General features: G+C 44.9%; 1 protein-coding gene and 1 non-coding gene across 3 annotated transcripts in view; both read left to right on the top strand.

Moving 5' to 3' along the window:
- C20H19orf47 (chromosome 20 C19orf47 homolog) overlaps positions 1 to 14,639 on the top strand; it is a 54,709-nt gene that overhangs the window by 36,679 nt on the left and 3,391 nt on the right. Inside the window, exon 10 of one of the 2 annotated variants that reach the window (XM_071086843.1) lies at positions 12,276 to 12,710. The exons of the other annotated variant lie outside the window; for it this stretch is intronic. Within the exon in view, the coding sequence (XP_070942944.1) occupies positions 12,276 to 12,286 (11 nt within the window). The 3' untranslated portion in view covers positions 12,287 to 12,710. Of the gene's footprint in view, positions 1 to 12,275; positions 12,711 to 14,639 lie in introns of those variants that run through there. 2 annotated transcript variants of the gene reach the window in all.
- Positions 13,170 to 13,276, top strand: LOC112429168 (U6 spliceosomal RNA). Its single transcript, XR_003021319.1, has one exon. It is a non-coding gene; the product is annotated as a U6 spliceosomal RNA (small nuclear RNA).

Below are 14,639 nucleotides of genomic sequence, written 5' to 3'. Positions count from 1 at the left end.
CAATCATAGCTTACTGTAGCCTTGAACTCTTGGGCTCAAATGATCCTCCTGCCTCTTGCCTGTAATTGTAGGAATTACAGGCATGAGCCATCATACCCAGTGCCAACTCCATTTTAGAAAATGAAGCCTTAATATGGAACCTCAATGTGTAAATCATCCTTAAAAAGGAAAAGTGGGCTGGGCATGGTGGCTCATGCCTGTAATCCCAACACTTGGGGAGGCCCAGGCAGGCAGATCTCTTCAGCTCAGGAGTTCCAGACCTGGGCAACATGGTGAAACTCCATCTCTACAAAAAATTTAAAAATTAGCTAGGCATGGTGGCACACGGCTATAGTCCCAGCTGCTTCGGTGGCTGAGACGGGAGGATCACTTGAGCGCAACAGGTAAGAAGCTGCAGTGAGCTATGATCATGTCACTGCACTCTCGCCTGGGTGATAGAGTGAGACCCTGACTCGAAAAAATTAAAAATAAAAAAAGCAACTTATTACTATAGGTTTAAGCACTTATTTTGGATTAGTTCATGCAAACAGTACCAAATTCCAGTCCTTAAAAGGTTATGAAATAAGACCATTGTGCACCTAGTTGACTGGCAAAAACCTTAAGTCTCAAGTGTTAGGGAAGATGTGGAGTAATGGGAGGATATACTTTGCTGATGGAATGTAAGTTGGTACCCGCCATCTTGGAAAATAGTTTGTTAGATTGTGGTAAAAGTTGAAGGTGACACACTTTCCAACCCAGCCATTACTCTCCTAGCAATATACCCTGGAGAAACTTCCACGTACACACAAAAAGACGTGTATGAGAATGTTCATAGAAGTGCTGTTTGTAATAGCATAAACGTGGAAACAAATATCCAGCAACTGGAGAATGGGCAGATTGTGGCCTAGTTGTTCCAGTTACCTAATGCATCATTAATCACCCCAAAACTTCGTGGCTTAAATTAACAATCATTTTATTATCTCTTACAGTCTCAGGGGTTGACTGGACTCAATTAGGCTGTTATCACTTGGGGGCGCTCATGTGATTTTTGTAAGATGTTGCTGAGGTTGGTGTCCTCTTAAAACTTTCTCAGATGCCTAGTGGTTAACCAGTACTGGCACTTATCTGGGGCCCAGCTTGGGCTGCCAGCCAGAATGCCTACACATGACTTCTCCCTGTGGCCTGTGCTTCCTTACAACATGGCAGCTGGGTTTCAAGAAGGAGCTTCTCAAGAGCCAGAGGAAACTGTGTGGCCTTTTCTAACCTAGCATTGGAAGCCACAGGGCTTCATATCTGCCACAGTCGCTGACTCACCAGATTCAGGAGGAGGCATGATAGATCCCATTTTTCAATAAGAGGAAGTCAACATCTCCTTGTAAGAAGAGCATGTGGGATGAGAACGTGCATTGTGGTCATCTTGGAAAATAAGACACTCATGTTGGATGCATTATGTTTTACGTATTGGATGTGGGATAGTGTACATCAGTGAAAATGAACTAATGCTGCACATATCAATATGAATAAACCTAAACACAGTGAAAAAAGCAAATTGGGCCGGGCATGGTGGCTCATGCCTGTACTCCTTGCACTTTGGGAGGCCAAAGCAGGTGGATCACTTGAGGTCAGGAGTTCCAGACTAGCCTGGCCAACATGGTGAAACCCCATCTCTACTAAAAATACAAAAACTTAGCCAGGCGTGATGGTATAGGCCTGTAGTCCCAGCTGCTCAGGAGGCTGAGGCAGGAGAGTTGCTTGAGCCCGGGCGGCAGACATTGCAGTGAGCCAGGATCATGCCACTGGACTCCAGCCTGGGTGACCCAGCAAGACTCCACATCTCCCTTCATCGTATCATGTGAGGGACTCTGCCACCTGAAGGATGTGTGAGCCTGTGAAAGAGCAAGGTGTGGGGTGAGACAGTGGGGCGTCTTGTGTTTATTTTTATTTATTATTATTTTTTGAGACAGGATCTTGCTCTGTCGCCCAGGCTAGACTGCAGTGCTGCAATCTCAACTCACTGCACTCTCCGCCTCTCGGGCTCAAGTGATCCTCCCATCTCAGCCTCCTGAGTGTCTGGGACTACAGCTGTGTGCCACCATGCTTGGCTAATTTTTGCAGTTTTTTGTAGAGAAGGAGTCTGCTGTGTTGCCCAGGCTAGTCTTGAACTCCTGGACTCAAGCAATCCACTCACCTCGGCCTCCCAAAGTGCTGGGATTATAGGTGTGAGCCACTGCGTCTGGCGTAATGGTTTTTAAAGCTGAGCGGTGGGCACATGGTGTTCATTGTGTTATTTTTTATGTGTTTTTGGGCATCTCATTCTAAAAATAAGAATTCTGCTTCTACTCTGGGTCCCTCAGTGATCCAGTTCCCGTCTCCAGAGGCAGTCAGTATTACTCGTGTTTTATGAGTTCTTCCAGAAATATGTTGTATATTTACAAACATAATTGTATTGTCTTACTCAGATGGTTACATATCTAATAGTTTTACACTTTTCTTTTTTCACTTCATATACCTTGGAGATTGTTTTATATTAGTACATAAAGAGCTTTTAGAAAAACAGCTCTATTGAGATATAATTCATGTATCAGACAATTCACCCATTTAAAGTGGACAATTCACTGGGCACGGTGGCTCACGCGTTTAATCCCAGCACTTTTGGAGGGCCGAGGTGGGCGGATCACCTTAGGTCAGGAGTTCGAGACCACCTTGGCCAACATGGTGAAACTCTGTCTCTACTAAAAATACAAAAATTAGTGGGGTGTGGTGGCACATGCCTGTGATCCCAGGTACTTGGGAGGCTGAGGCACGAGAATCGCTTGAACCTGAGATCGCGCCACTGCACTCCAGCCCAGGCTGGGCTTGAACTCCTGTGCTCAAGTGATCCTCCTGCCTCAGCATCCCAGAGTGCTGGGATTATACACGTGAGGCACTGTGCCTGGCCTATATTCCTTTTTTTTTTTTTTTTTTTTTTTTGAGACGGAGTCTCGCTCTGTCACCAGGCATGTATCAGAGTTCCATTCCTTTATTGGCTAAATAATATTCCATTGTATGGAGGTATTACACTTGTTTATCCATGACTGGATGGACATTTGGGTTGTTTATACTTTGGGGCTATTGTGAATCATGCTGCTATCAACATTCATGTACAAGTATTCTGTATAGACATATGTTTTCAAATCTCTTGGGTATATGCCCTAGGAGTAGAATTGTTGGGTCATATGATAATTCTATTTTCAACCATCTGAAAAACTGCCAGACTGTTTTCCATCAGCTGTATCATCTTTCATTTCCACCAGCAGTATATGAGGGTCCCATTTTCTCCACATCCTCACCAACACTTAACTAGTATCTGACTTTCTGATTATAGTTGTCCTAGTGGGTGTTAAATGGCATCTTACTGTGGTGTTGACTTGCATTTCCTGATAGCTAATGATGTTAAGCATATTTTATTTAGTGTCCTTATTGGAAAAAGCTCCCTTTGAAAATAACTGCATATTTTGTTGCATTTTTTTTTTTTTTTTTTTTGAGATAAGGTCGCTCTGCCACCAAGGAGCAAGTACTCTGTAAAATGTTGGGGAGGAAAGGCAACTTCAAGGGACAACTTTCCTATGATGAATTTAGGTTTAAGTGATCTGAGCCCCTGTCTCAATTTAACACTCAAATGATGCAAAAATCTGTCCTGAATTATGCAAGGTTTAACCAAAATAAAAGAGAGAAATAGGCAAGGCACTGTGGCTCACGTCTGCAATCCCAGAACTTTGGGAGGCTGAGGCCAGCAGATCACCTGAGGTCAGAAGTTCGAAACTGGCCTGACCAACATGGAAACATGGAGAAACCCCATCTCTACTAAAAATACAAAAATTAGCCAGGCGTGGTGGCGCATGCCTGTAAACCCAACTGCTCAGGAGGCTAAGACAGGAGAATCGCTTGAACGTGGGAGTTGGAGGTTGTAGTGAGTTGAGACCGAGCCACTGTACTCCAGCCTGGGCGACAGAGCGAGACTCTGTCTGGAAAAAAAAAAAAAAAGGGTCTGCTGATTATGTGACTGAACCTACTAGCCATTATCACTGGAGGAGAGATCAGAATATTCTTCAAACAAACCTGATCATTCTCAATATCCACTTGTATTTGTTTGTTTGAAACATGGTCTCACTCTGGAGTGCGGTGGCATGATCACAGCTTACTGCAGCCTTGACCTCCTGGGTGGGCTCAGGTGATCCTCTTGCTTCAACCTCTCAAGTAGCTGGGACTACAGGCACATGCCTGGCTAATTTTTAAATTTTTTGTAGAGACAGGATGTGGCCATGTTGCCCAGGCTGGTCTCAAACTCCTGGGCCTGAACAATCTGCCTGCCTTGACCTCCCAAAGTGCTGGGATTATAGGCGTGAGCCGCTGTGCCTTTGTTGTGTATTCTTGTTATAAAATGTTCTATTCTGGGTGTGGTGGCTCACGCCTGTAATCCTAGCACTTTGGGAGGCGGAGGTGGGCGGATCACGTGAGGTCAGCAGTTTGAGACCAGCCTGGCCAACATGGCGAAAACTTGTCTCTACTAAAAACACAAAAATTCGCCAGGTGTAGTGGCATACGTCTGTAGTCCCAGCTGTTTGGAAGGCTGAGGCATGAGAATTGCTTGAACCTGGGAAGCGGAGGTTGTAGTGAGCCAAGGTCATGCCACTGCACTTCAACCTGGATGACAGAGTGAGATTCTGTCAAAAAAAAAAGTTATGTTCTATTCCTACATGGCTATATAATGATGTATTTAACCAGTCTTATAATTATGGGCCCTTAAGTGTTTTCCAAGACCTTTTCTATCACAAATGGTCCCTCTTGTATATACCATATTTTGCTTATCTGTGAACATATCCATAGGGTAAATACCTAGGACTAAAACTGCAGGGTTACAGGGAATGTCTGTATGTTTTATAAGTTTGAATTTGTAACATTTGTGTATTTAAAAGCGGATATTGAGGCTAGCCACGGTGGCTCACGCCTGCAATCCCAGCCCTCTGGGAAGCTGAGGTGGGTGGATCCCTTGAGCCCAGGAGTTTGCAACCAGCCAGGGCAACATGATGAAACCCTTCTCTACAAAAAATACAAGAAATTAGCCAGGCATGGTAGTGCACACCTGTAGTCCCAGCTACTCAGGAAGCTGAGGTGGGAGGATTGACTGAGCCCAGGAGTTTGAGGCTGCCGTGAACCCTGATCACGCCACTGAACTTCAGCCTGGGAGACAGAAGAGACCCTGTTTTATTTATATGCTTGTTTCAAACAAATAACAAATAAATAAAAGTGGGTATTGAGAATAATAATCAGGTTTGTTTAAAGGACATTCTGATTTCTCCTCCAGTGATAATGGCTGGTAGGTTCAGCCACATGGTCAGCAGCCACTTTATGTCTCCCTTTTATTTTGGTTAAACTACATAATTCAGGACTGAGTTTTGAATCAGTTTCAGTGTCAGGTTGAGGCAGGGGGCTCAGAGCACTTAAATTCAGATGGGTGCGGTGGCTTACGCCTATAATCCTAGCACTTTGGGAGGCTGAGGTGGGTGGATCAACTGAGGTCAGGAGTTCGAGACCAGCCTGGCCAACATGGCAAAACCCCGTCTCTACTAAAAATACAAAAATTACCCGGGTGTGGTGGTGCATGCCTGTATTCCCAGGTACTTGGGAGGCTGAGGCAAGAGAATCACTTGAACCCGGGAAGTAGAGGTTGCAGAGCTGAGATTGCGTCACTACACTCCAGCCTGGGTGACAGAGCAAGACTCCATCTCAAAACAAAAACACCTAAATTCATCATAGCAAAGTTGTCCTTTAAAGTTGCCTTTCTGGGGCTGGGTGCCGTGGCTCACACCTGTAATCCCAGCACTTTGGGAGGCTGAGGTGGGCAGATCACAAGGTCAAGAGTTCGAGACCAGCCTGGTCAATATGACGAAACCCTGTCTCTACTAAAAATACAGAAATTAGCCCGGCGTGGTGGCAGGTGCCTGTAATCCCAGCTACTTGGGAGGCTGAGGCAGGAGAATCGCTTGAACCTGGGCGGCGGAGGTTGCAGTAAACCAAGATTGCACCACCGCACTCCAGCATGGGTGACAGAGCAAGATTCCATCTCAAAAAAAAAAGTTGACTTTCTGGCTGGGCACGGTGGCTCACACATGTAATCCCAGCACGTTGGGAGGCCGAGGCAGGCAGATCACAAGGTCAGGAGAGTGAGACCATCCTGGCTATCATGGTGAAACCCCCATCTCTACTAAAAATACAAAACATTAGCCGGGCGTGGTGGCAGGCACCTTTAATCCCAGCTACTCTGGAGGCTGAGGCAGGAGAATTGCTTGAACCTGGGAGGCAGAGGTTGCTGTGAGCCGAGATCGCGCCACTGCACTCCAGCCTGGCGACAGAGCGAGACTCCGTCTCAAAATAAATAAATAAAATAAATAAATAAAGTTGCCTTTCCTCCCTCCGGACATTTTACGGAGTACTTTGTCCTAAATTATCAGTAGAGCATATCCTGGCGATCCTTAGACCTTCTTGATTGTGTGTTATTATGAAGAGCTTGATCTTACAGCTCTGTGATCCACAATTTACTCAACCTCTCTTCTGTTTCCTCTTCACTGAGAGTAATAATTAGCTGGGCGTGGTCGTGGGTGACTAATCCCAGCTACGGGGCCTGCGGTGGGGGTGGGGGGGCGGGGCTGAGGCAGAAGAATTGCTTGAACCTGGGAGGTGGAGGTTGCAGTGAGCCTAAATCGCATCACTGCATTCCAGCCAGGGTGATAGAGCGAGACACTGTCTCAAAAAAAAAAACAAAACAAACCAAGATGAGAGTAATAATAGCACCTATCCCATGCAATGGTTGTGGGGATTAAATGAGTCAATTAGTGTGAAAGGCTTAAAACAGTACCTGGCATACAGTGTTGATACTAATTTTATCTCCGAAATTTCCTGTAATCCCAGTGCTTTGGGAGACAGAGGCAGGTGGATTGTTTGAGCTCAGGAGTTCAATACCACCCTGGGCAACATGGCAAAACCCTGTCTCTACAAAAAATACAAAACTTAGCCAGATAGGTAAATCAAGAAATTTAACATGGACATGATACTTTTATCTAATGCACAATTCACATTCCAATTTCATCAATTGTCCCAGTAACGTTCCTTATTGCTGTTTTTTCTTCTGGCTTGGAATCCAATTCAGGATCACACGTTGCGTTTATTTATTTATCTTTTCCGAGACACCCAGGTAACTTAACATGTTGCATTTAGGTGTCGTGTAAGAGCTTCCTTTTAGACAGTGAATGTTAAAATAGAATGGTTCCCCAAATTGCTCTAGGAGGACTTGATGCCTGCAAGACACAGCTGGGTTTCTGCACGGATGGCCAGTTCATGTGGCGCCATCTTGTGGCAAGTGTGAATAGAGTTTATCAATCCACTGGGCAGCTGTGAAAATTTTCTCCTCTTGATGACCTAAAAAAAGATCAGGTGGTGGTAATATTATTTCAGTTTTTCCTAATAACGTGAGAGGATTTTGCTATTTCAAATCTACCTTTGTTTTTTGAGACAGAGTCTGACTGTCTCGCCCAGGCTAGAGTACAGTGGCACGATCTTGGCTCACTGCAACCTCTGCCTCCCAGGTTCAAGTGATTCTCCTCCCTCAGCCTCCTGATTAGCTGGGATTACCGGTGCCCACCACTACGCCCAGCTAATTTTTGTGTTTTTAGTAGAGATGGGGTTTCGCCACTTTGGCCAGGCGGGTCTCGAACTCCTGACCTCAGGTGATCTGCTCTCCTCGGCCTCCCAAAGTGCTGGGATTACAGGCGTGAACCACCGCGCCTGGCCTAATTTTTTGTATTTTTAGTAGCAGGCTGGTCTCGAACTCCTGGCCTCAAGTGATACGCCTGCCTCAGCTTTCCAAAGTGCTGGGATAACAGGCATGAGCCACTGTGCCTGGCCAACTTGGTAAATAGACAAGTTCAGACCTGGAATGAAAATCAGTCTATTACAGAGATTTAACCTTCCTAATCAAAACCACATTTGGTAAACAAATATTTTTTGATCCCCAAGTCCCAACTATGTGCCTGGTGTAGGGGAGCAAAAAATGGCTTCCTTCTACCCTTCTAGGTTCTTTGGGCTACATATTAAATTGACATAGGGCAGATTAACAGGAGAAAAAACTCACTTTAATTATGTAAGTATGCACAGGAGCCCCACAATATATGAGATGCAAAGAAGGGCCAGATGATTGAAGCTCATATAGCATACTGAGCTACAGAAAAGAAGAGGAGCTTGCAGCTTCTGGGAGGTAGTGGTGACCTAAATTATGGGAGGGTGCAGGGAGGAAATCTATGGTGAATAAAAGTTGTCTTGTTAAGCAGATTATAAGTCTCTTAGTTAAGAAAAGTTGTCCCAGAAGAGTAGATCTGGGCGTGGTGCCAACCTCCAGTCTCATCTCCTGTGATCTGAGCCCATCTTCCCTGATTGAGAAGATTCCTGGGGAAGGGGATTCATGACATTGGAGTTCCTTTTGGAGGATCCATGTTTAGGCAGATAAGGGAAGGTCAGAGAAAGTCCTCTCTGCCCTTGCTGCTCCCTAGGTTCCCTCTGTTTGAAGTAATCAGTGTATCAAAGGGGCATATTTGGGGATGGCATTTCTCGAACTTCTTCATTTCTCCTATCTGAAACTTCTCTAGAAGTTCCACATACTAAAAGTTGAGTTGGTGGTGGATGAGGGAAAAATCAGATTAGTGTTTGAATAGTTTGAGACCTGGGACTAGGTCAGTCCAATTAATCAGTTCTGTCTCATTCCAGGAGGTGGTGTGGTAGAGGGGGTCCCATCATGGTCAGGCCTCTGTGTGGCACAAGCAAACAGGTATTTAATAAGAGGAAGCAAAAGAATAAGGTTAATGTTTGGAGCAGTCTGTAAACTAGTTTCTGAGCTTGGAGGGCAGCCAATTGAGATGATTTCTAGATGTTGGGCTCAAAGCATCTTCAGTTGGAATAGGGGCAGGCAGTGACAATTTGACACAGATTTTCCTGGTTGCAATTTGCATCAGGGGTTCCAGTGAACTTTTTATTATTATTTTTTAGACAGAGTCTCGCTCTGTTGCCCAGGCTGGAGTCAGTGGCACAATCTCAGCTCACTGCAACCTCCACCTCTTTGGTTCAAGCAATTCTCCTGCCTCAATCTCCTGAGTAGCTGGGACTACAGGCATGCACCACCACACCTGGCTAATTTTTTTGTATTTTGTATTTCTATTTTTATTTATTTATTTTCAGATGGAGTCTTGCTCTGTCGCCCAGGTTGGAGTGCAGTGGCACAATCTCGGCTCACTGCAAGCTCTGCCTCCCGAGTTCACGCCATTCTCTTGCCTCAGCCTCCCGAGTAGCTGGGACTACAGGCGCCTGCCACCACGCCTGACTAATTTTTTGTATTTTTAGTAGAGATGGGGTTTCACCGTGTTAGCCAGGATGGTCGCGATCTCCTGACCTCGTGATCCGCCTGCCTCAGCCTCCCAAAGTGCTGGGATTACAGGTGTGAGCCACTGCACCTGGCCTTTTTTGTTTTTTTAGATGGAGTTTTGCTCTTGTTGCCCAGGCTGGAGTGCAGTGGCACAATCTTGGCTCACTGCAGCCTCCGCCTCCTGGGTTCAAGCAATTCTCCTACCTTAGCCTCCCAAGTAGCTGGGATTACGGTGCCCGCCACCCCGCCCATCTAATTTTTGTATGAGGTTTCACCATGTTGCCCAGGCTGGTCTCGAACTCCTGACCTCAGGTGGTCTTCCCACCCCGGCTTCCCAAAATGCTGGGATTACAGGTGTGAGCCCAGTGAACTTTCTGATTAGTTTTGTATATCGGTAGGTATGAAGGTGGTCTATACCTAAGTGTTTGTGGGTGATTTATCTGAAGTTTCTATCAAGTCTTCTAGTTTTAGCTTGCAGGGCTTCAGGAAAGGAAGTCTTAATTTCAGTAACTCCAAGTCAGAAGGGAGAAAAACTGGAAATGTTAGTTTGGAGAGTCATAGCCAGACATTTGAGGAAACTGGAAGAATTCAGGATCCACTCAAGTTTCCAGGTAAATAAACCCTCCAAAACAATGAACTAGAATCTAATAATGGATACACTATAGTTTTCTTCTGAAACATAATTTTTCTCTGTACAGTAACCCCCATTTCTGCCAAACACAATCACAATGAGATCAATTTGTTGCCAGGAGTGGTGGCTCATGCCTGTAATCCCAGCACTTTGGGAGCCGAGGCAGGAGCAGATTGCTTTAGTCCAGGAGACCAGCCTGGGCAATGTGGCAAAACCCCATCTCTACAAAAAATACAAAAAAATCAGACGTGGTGGCACACGAAATACAAAAAAATTAGACGTGTTGGCGCATGCCGGTAGTCCTGACTACTCAGGAGGCTGACCTCAGAAGGATCATCTGAGCCTGGGAGGTGGAGGCTGCAGTGAACTGTGCTCCTACCACTGTACTCCAGCCTGGGTGATAGAGCAGAAGACCCTGTTTCAAGAAAAAAAAAGATCAATTTGTTGCAAAATAAGGTTGGTCTCTTATTAAACTTGGCCTGATTATTTAAGAGCAGTAAGAATAATGATTGATTGTAAAGGTTCTTTTCTTTTTTTCTTTTTCTCTTTTTTTGGACACAGAGCCTTGCTCTGTCGCCTAGGCTGGAGTGCAGTGGTGCATTCTTGGCTCACTGCAACCTCTGCCTCCTGAGTTCAAGCGATTCTCCTGCCTCAGCCTCCTGAGTAGCTGGGATTACAGGGGCCCACTACCATGCCCAGCTAATGTTTTGTATTTTTAGTAGAGACGGGGTTTCTCCATGTTGACCAGGCTGTTTTCCAACTCCTGACCTCAAGTGATCCCCCTGCCTTGGCCTTCCAAAGTGCTGGGATTACAGGCATGAGCCACTGCGCCTGGCCCAGATTGGACCTTTTTTTTGCTTTTTTTCCTAGACAGAGTCTTTCTCTGTCACCCAGGCTGGAGTGTAGTGGAGTGATCTTGGCTCACTGCAACCTCCGCCTCCCAGGTTCAAGTGATTCTCCTGCCTCAGCCTCCCGAGTAGCTGGGACTACAGGCGTGCGCCACCATGCCCGGGTAATTTTTGTATTTTTAGTAGAGATGGGGTTTCTCTGTGTTGGCCAGGCAAAGCCTCTCAGGCCAGGCGCGGTGGGTTACGCCTGTGATCCCAGCACTTTGGAAGGCGGGCGGATCACGAGGTCAGGAGTTCGAAACCAGCCAGACCAACATGGCAAAACCCCGTCTCTACGAAAAATACAAACATTAGCCGGGCATGGTGGTGGGTGCCTGTAATCCCAGCTACTTGGGAGGCTGAGGCAGGGAGAATTGCTTGAACCTGGGAGGTGGAGGTTGCAGTGAGCCGAGATTGCGCCACTGTGCTCCAGCCTGGGCGACAAAGTGAGACTCTGTCTCAAAAATAAATACATAAATAATAAAAGCCTGTCAAGGTTATGGAGCCAGGGACTTGCCATCAAACTATGCCTATGGCACTGTAATACTGTAGGTATTAAAAAAAAGTTACAATCCATCAGCTCAGTCCCATGTAATTCTTATTGTTCTTGATGTTGAGTTAGCAGGGTTTTTTTTTTTTTTTTCTGAGACAGAGTCTCACTGTTACCCAGGCTAGAGTGCCTCAGCTCAGTGTAACCTCCACCTCCCGGGTTCAAGTGATTCTTGTGCCTCAGCCTCTGGAGTAGCTGGGATTACAGGTGTGCACCACCACACCCAACTAATTTTTTTTTTTTTTTTTTGTATTTTTAGTAGAGACAGGGTTTCTCTATGTTGGCCAAGCTGGTCTCAAACTCCTGGCCTCAAATGATCTGCTTGTCTGGGCCTCCCAAAGTACTGGTATTACAGGCGTGAGCCACCGCACCTAGCCAAGCCAGCAGTTTTCTGAGTCCAGTTTTTCCACTACAATTCTGGAAATTCTTACCCAGTCCAGTGTTATAATCTTAAGTTTATCAGGACCTTCTATTCCAGACAATTGTCAGAGTCATCTTGAAGCAATTTGGGGCAATAGCTGATTGCAAATGCTTTTAGAGAAGTAACAAAACACTATCGATGAGCAAGACAGAATGGCCATGGTTTAAAAATCTGATGAGAGTTCATTATGACCAGCAATTGACAAGGAAACCTGGTTATTTCTGTGGCATATATCATGTTAACATAGTAACAAAAGTATGACATAACATTAGATTTCTAGGAATCTCGTAATTTTTAGAACATTCATATCAGTAACATATCCAGAAATATAACTTTTTTTTTTTTTTTTTTTTTTTGAGATGGTGTCTAGCTGTGTTTGCCCAGGCTGGAGTGCATGGCGCGATCTCGGCTCACTGCAACCCCCGCCTCCCAGGTTCAAGGGATTCTCCTGCCTCAGCCTCCCAAGTAGCTGGGATTACAGGTGCCCGCCACCACGCCCAGCTAATTTTTGTATTTTTAGTAGAGATGGAGTTTCACCGTGTTGGCTAGGCTGGTCTCGAACTCCTGACTTCATGATCCATCTGCCTCGCCCTCCCAAAGTGCTGGGATTACAAGCGTGAGCCATCATGCCTGGCCATAAACTTATTTTTAAAAAAATGGTTTTTTATCACCCTTATCACCTCCTACCCTGGGTTCATAAATATAACTTAACATTTAGTATCAGTTGTTATTTGACAATGTTTCCCATTTAATTTAACATTTCAAATAAGCCTAATTAGTCTAATGTCTCTCTCTTTTTTGAGATGGAGTTTCGCTCTGTCACCCAGGCTGGGATGCAATGGTGTGATCTCGGCTCTCTGCAACCTCCACCCCCTGGGTTCAAGCGATTCTCCTGCCTCAGCCTCCCGAGTAGCTGGGATTATAGGCTCCCGCCACCATGCCTGACTAATTTTTTTTTGTATTTTTAGTGGAGACGGGGTTTCGCCATGTTGGCCAGGCTGGTCTTCAACTCCTGGCTTCATGATCCACCTGCCTCGGCCTCCCAAAGTGCTGGGATTACAGGCATGAGCCATGGGATTACTGGCTAATGTCTCTCTTTTTCAAGTTGATAAACACATCTTTTGCGCTTTCCAGGGGCTCAACTGGCAAATTCCAAAGTTAATTCAAGGTCAAAAGACTGAATTTAGAATTTGATTTTAGTTTGTAAAAAATGTTTGTAAAAAATGTAAAAAAAGTCTTAAAACACTTGATTAGTGCTTGCTTTGGCAGCACATATACTAAAGTTGGAACGATACAGAGAAGATTAGCATGGCCCCTGTGCAAGGATAACTCGCAAATTCATTAGCCCTTCCATATTTTTTGAAATTAAGAAAAGAAAAGAAAAAAGGAAAACATTCGATTAAATAGGATCTCAGGTAACTATTAATTTAGGTCACTAATAATTAGTCTGGTTACCAGAGTAATTATTGAATGATATAGTGATCTGAGATCCTATTTAATCAACTGTTCATTTTATAATCATTTAATATTTTATTTAAATATTTAATGAGCATTTAATATTTTATTTAAACATTTAATGAGCATTTAATATTTATTAATATTCATTTCGTAATCACCAGGGTAATTACTAAAAGGCTTCAAAGGCAAATAGAGAAAGTTACATAGTTGTAAAAAATATATATATTAGCTCTCTTTTTTTTTTTTTTGGAGACAGAGTCTCGCTCTGTTGCCCAGCCTGGAGTGCAGTGGCATGATCTCGGTTCACTACAAGCTCTGCCTCATGGGTTCATGCCATTCTCCTGCCTCAGCCTCCCGAGTATCTGGGACTACAGGCGCCCGCCACCACGCCCAGCTAATTTTTTTTGTATTTTTAGTAGAGACGGGGTTTCACCATGTTAGCCAGGATGGTCTTGATCTCCTGACTTTGTGATCCGCCTGCCTCGGCCTCCCAAAGTGCTGGGATTACAGGCGTGAGCCACTGCCCCCAGCTATATTAGCTCTCTTAATAGAGAGGATTTGATTTTCTTGGAAAGTGATTGAAGGCCTGATAAAAGACAACATGAAACACAGAAAATTATTTTGATAAGACAGGTTTTTTAAGGCAGATTACTTAAAAGGTGAAGAAAGAAAATCACTCTTTCTTGTCAATACGACAAGAAAATCTTACATTTTAAAATACGATACCAAATTCTAGTTTTGCATCAGTGTACCCTTGATATTAAGGGTCATTTTTTTTTTTTTTTTTTTTTTGAGACGGAGTCTCGCGCTGTCACCCAGGCTGGAGTGCAGTGGCCGGATCTCAGCTCACTGCAAGCTCCGCCTCCCGGGTTCACGCCATTCTCTTGCCTCAGCCTCCCGAGTAGCTGGGACTACAGGCGTCCGCCACCTCGCCCGGCTAGTTTTTTGTATTTTTTTTTTAGTAGAGACGGGGTTTCACCATTTTAACCAGGATGGTCTCGATCTCCTGACCTCGTGATCCGCCCGTCTCGGCCTCCCAAAGTGCTGGGATTACAGGCTTGAGCCACCGCGCCCGGCCAAGGGTCATTTTTAAGACATAATAAATTCACTCAATTTTGGTCAGTTTGACCACAAAAGATTCTCTCTTTCCAACTTTTATATGCGTTCAGTTTTACCTATATCTTTTCTTCCTTCATTCATTCTGCAACACCTTCTAAACTTCACAAAGTCATTTTTCCTCAACAAATGCCCCCCACATCTTCATA

The sequence above is a fragment of the Macaca nemestrina genome, chromosome 20 (genome assembly GCF_043159975.1).
Source record: "Macaca nemestrina isolate mMacNem1 chromosome 20, mMacNem.hap1, whole genome shotgun sequence".
Lineage (NCBI taxonomy): Eukaryota > Metazoa > Chordata > Mammalia > Primates > Cercopithecidae > Macaca > Macaca nemestrina.
The sequence above is the reverse complement of the archived record's forward strand: the minus strand, read 5'-3'. Positions and strand labels throughout refer to the sequence as shown.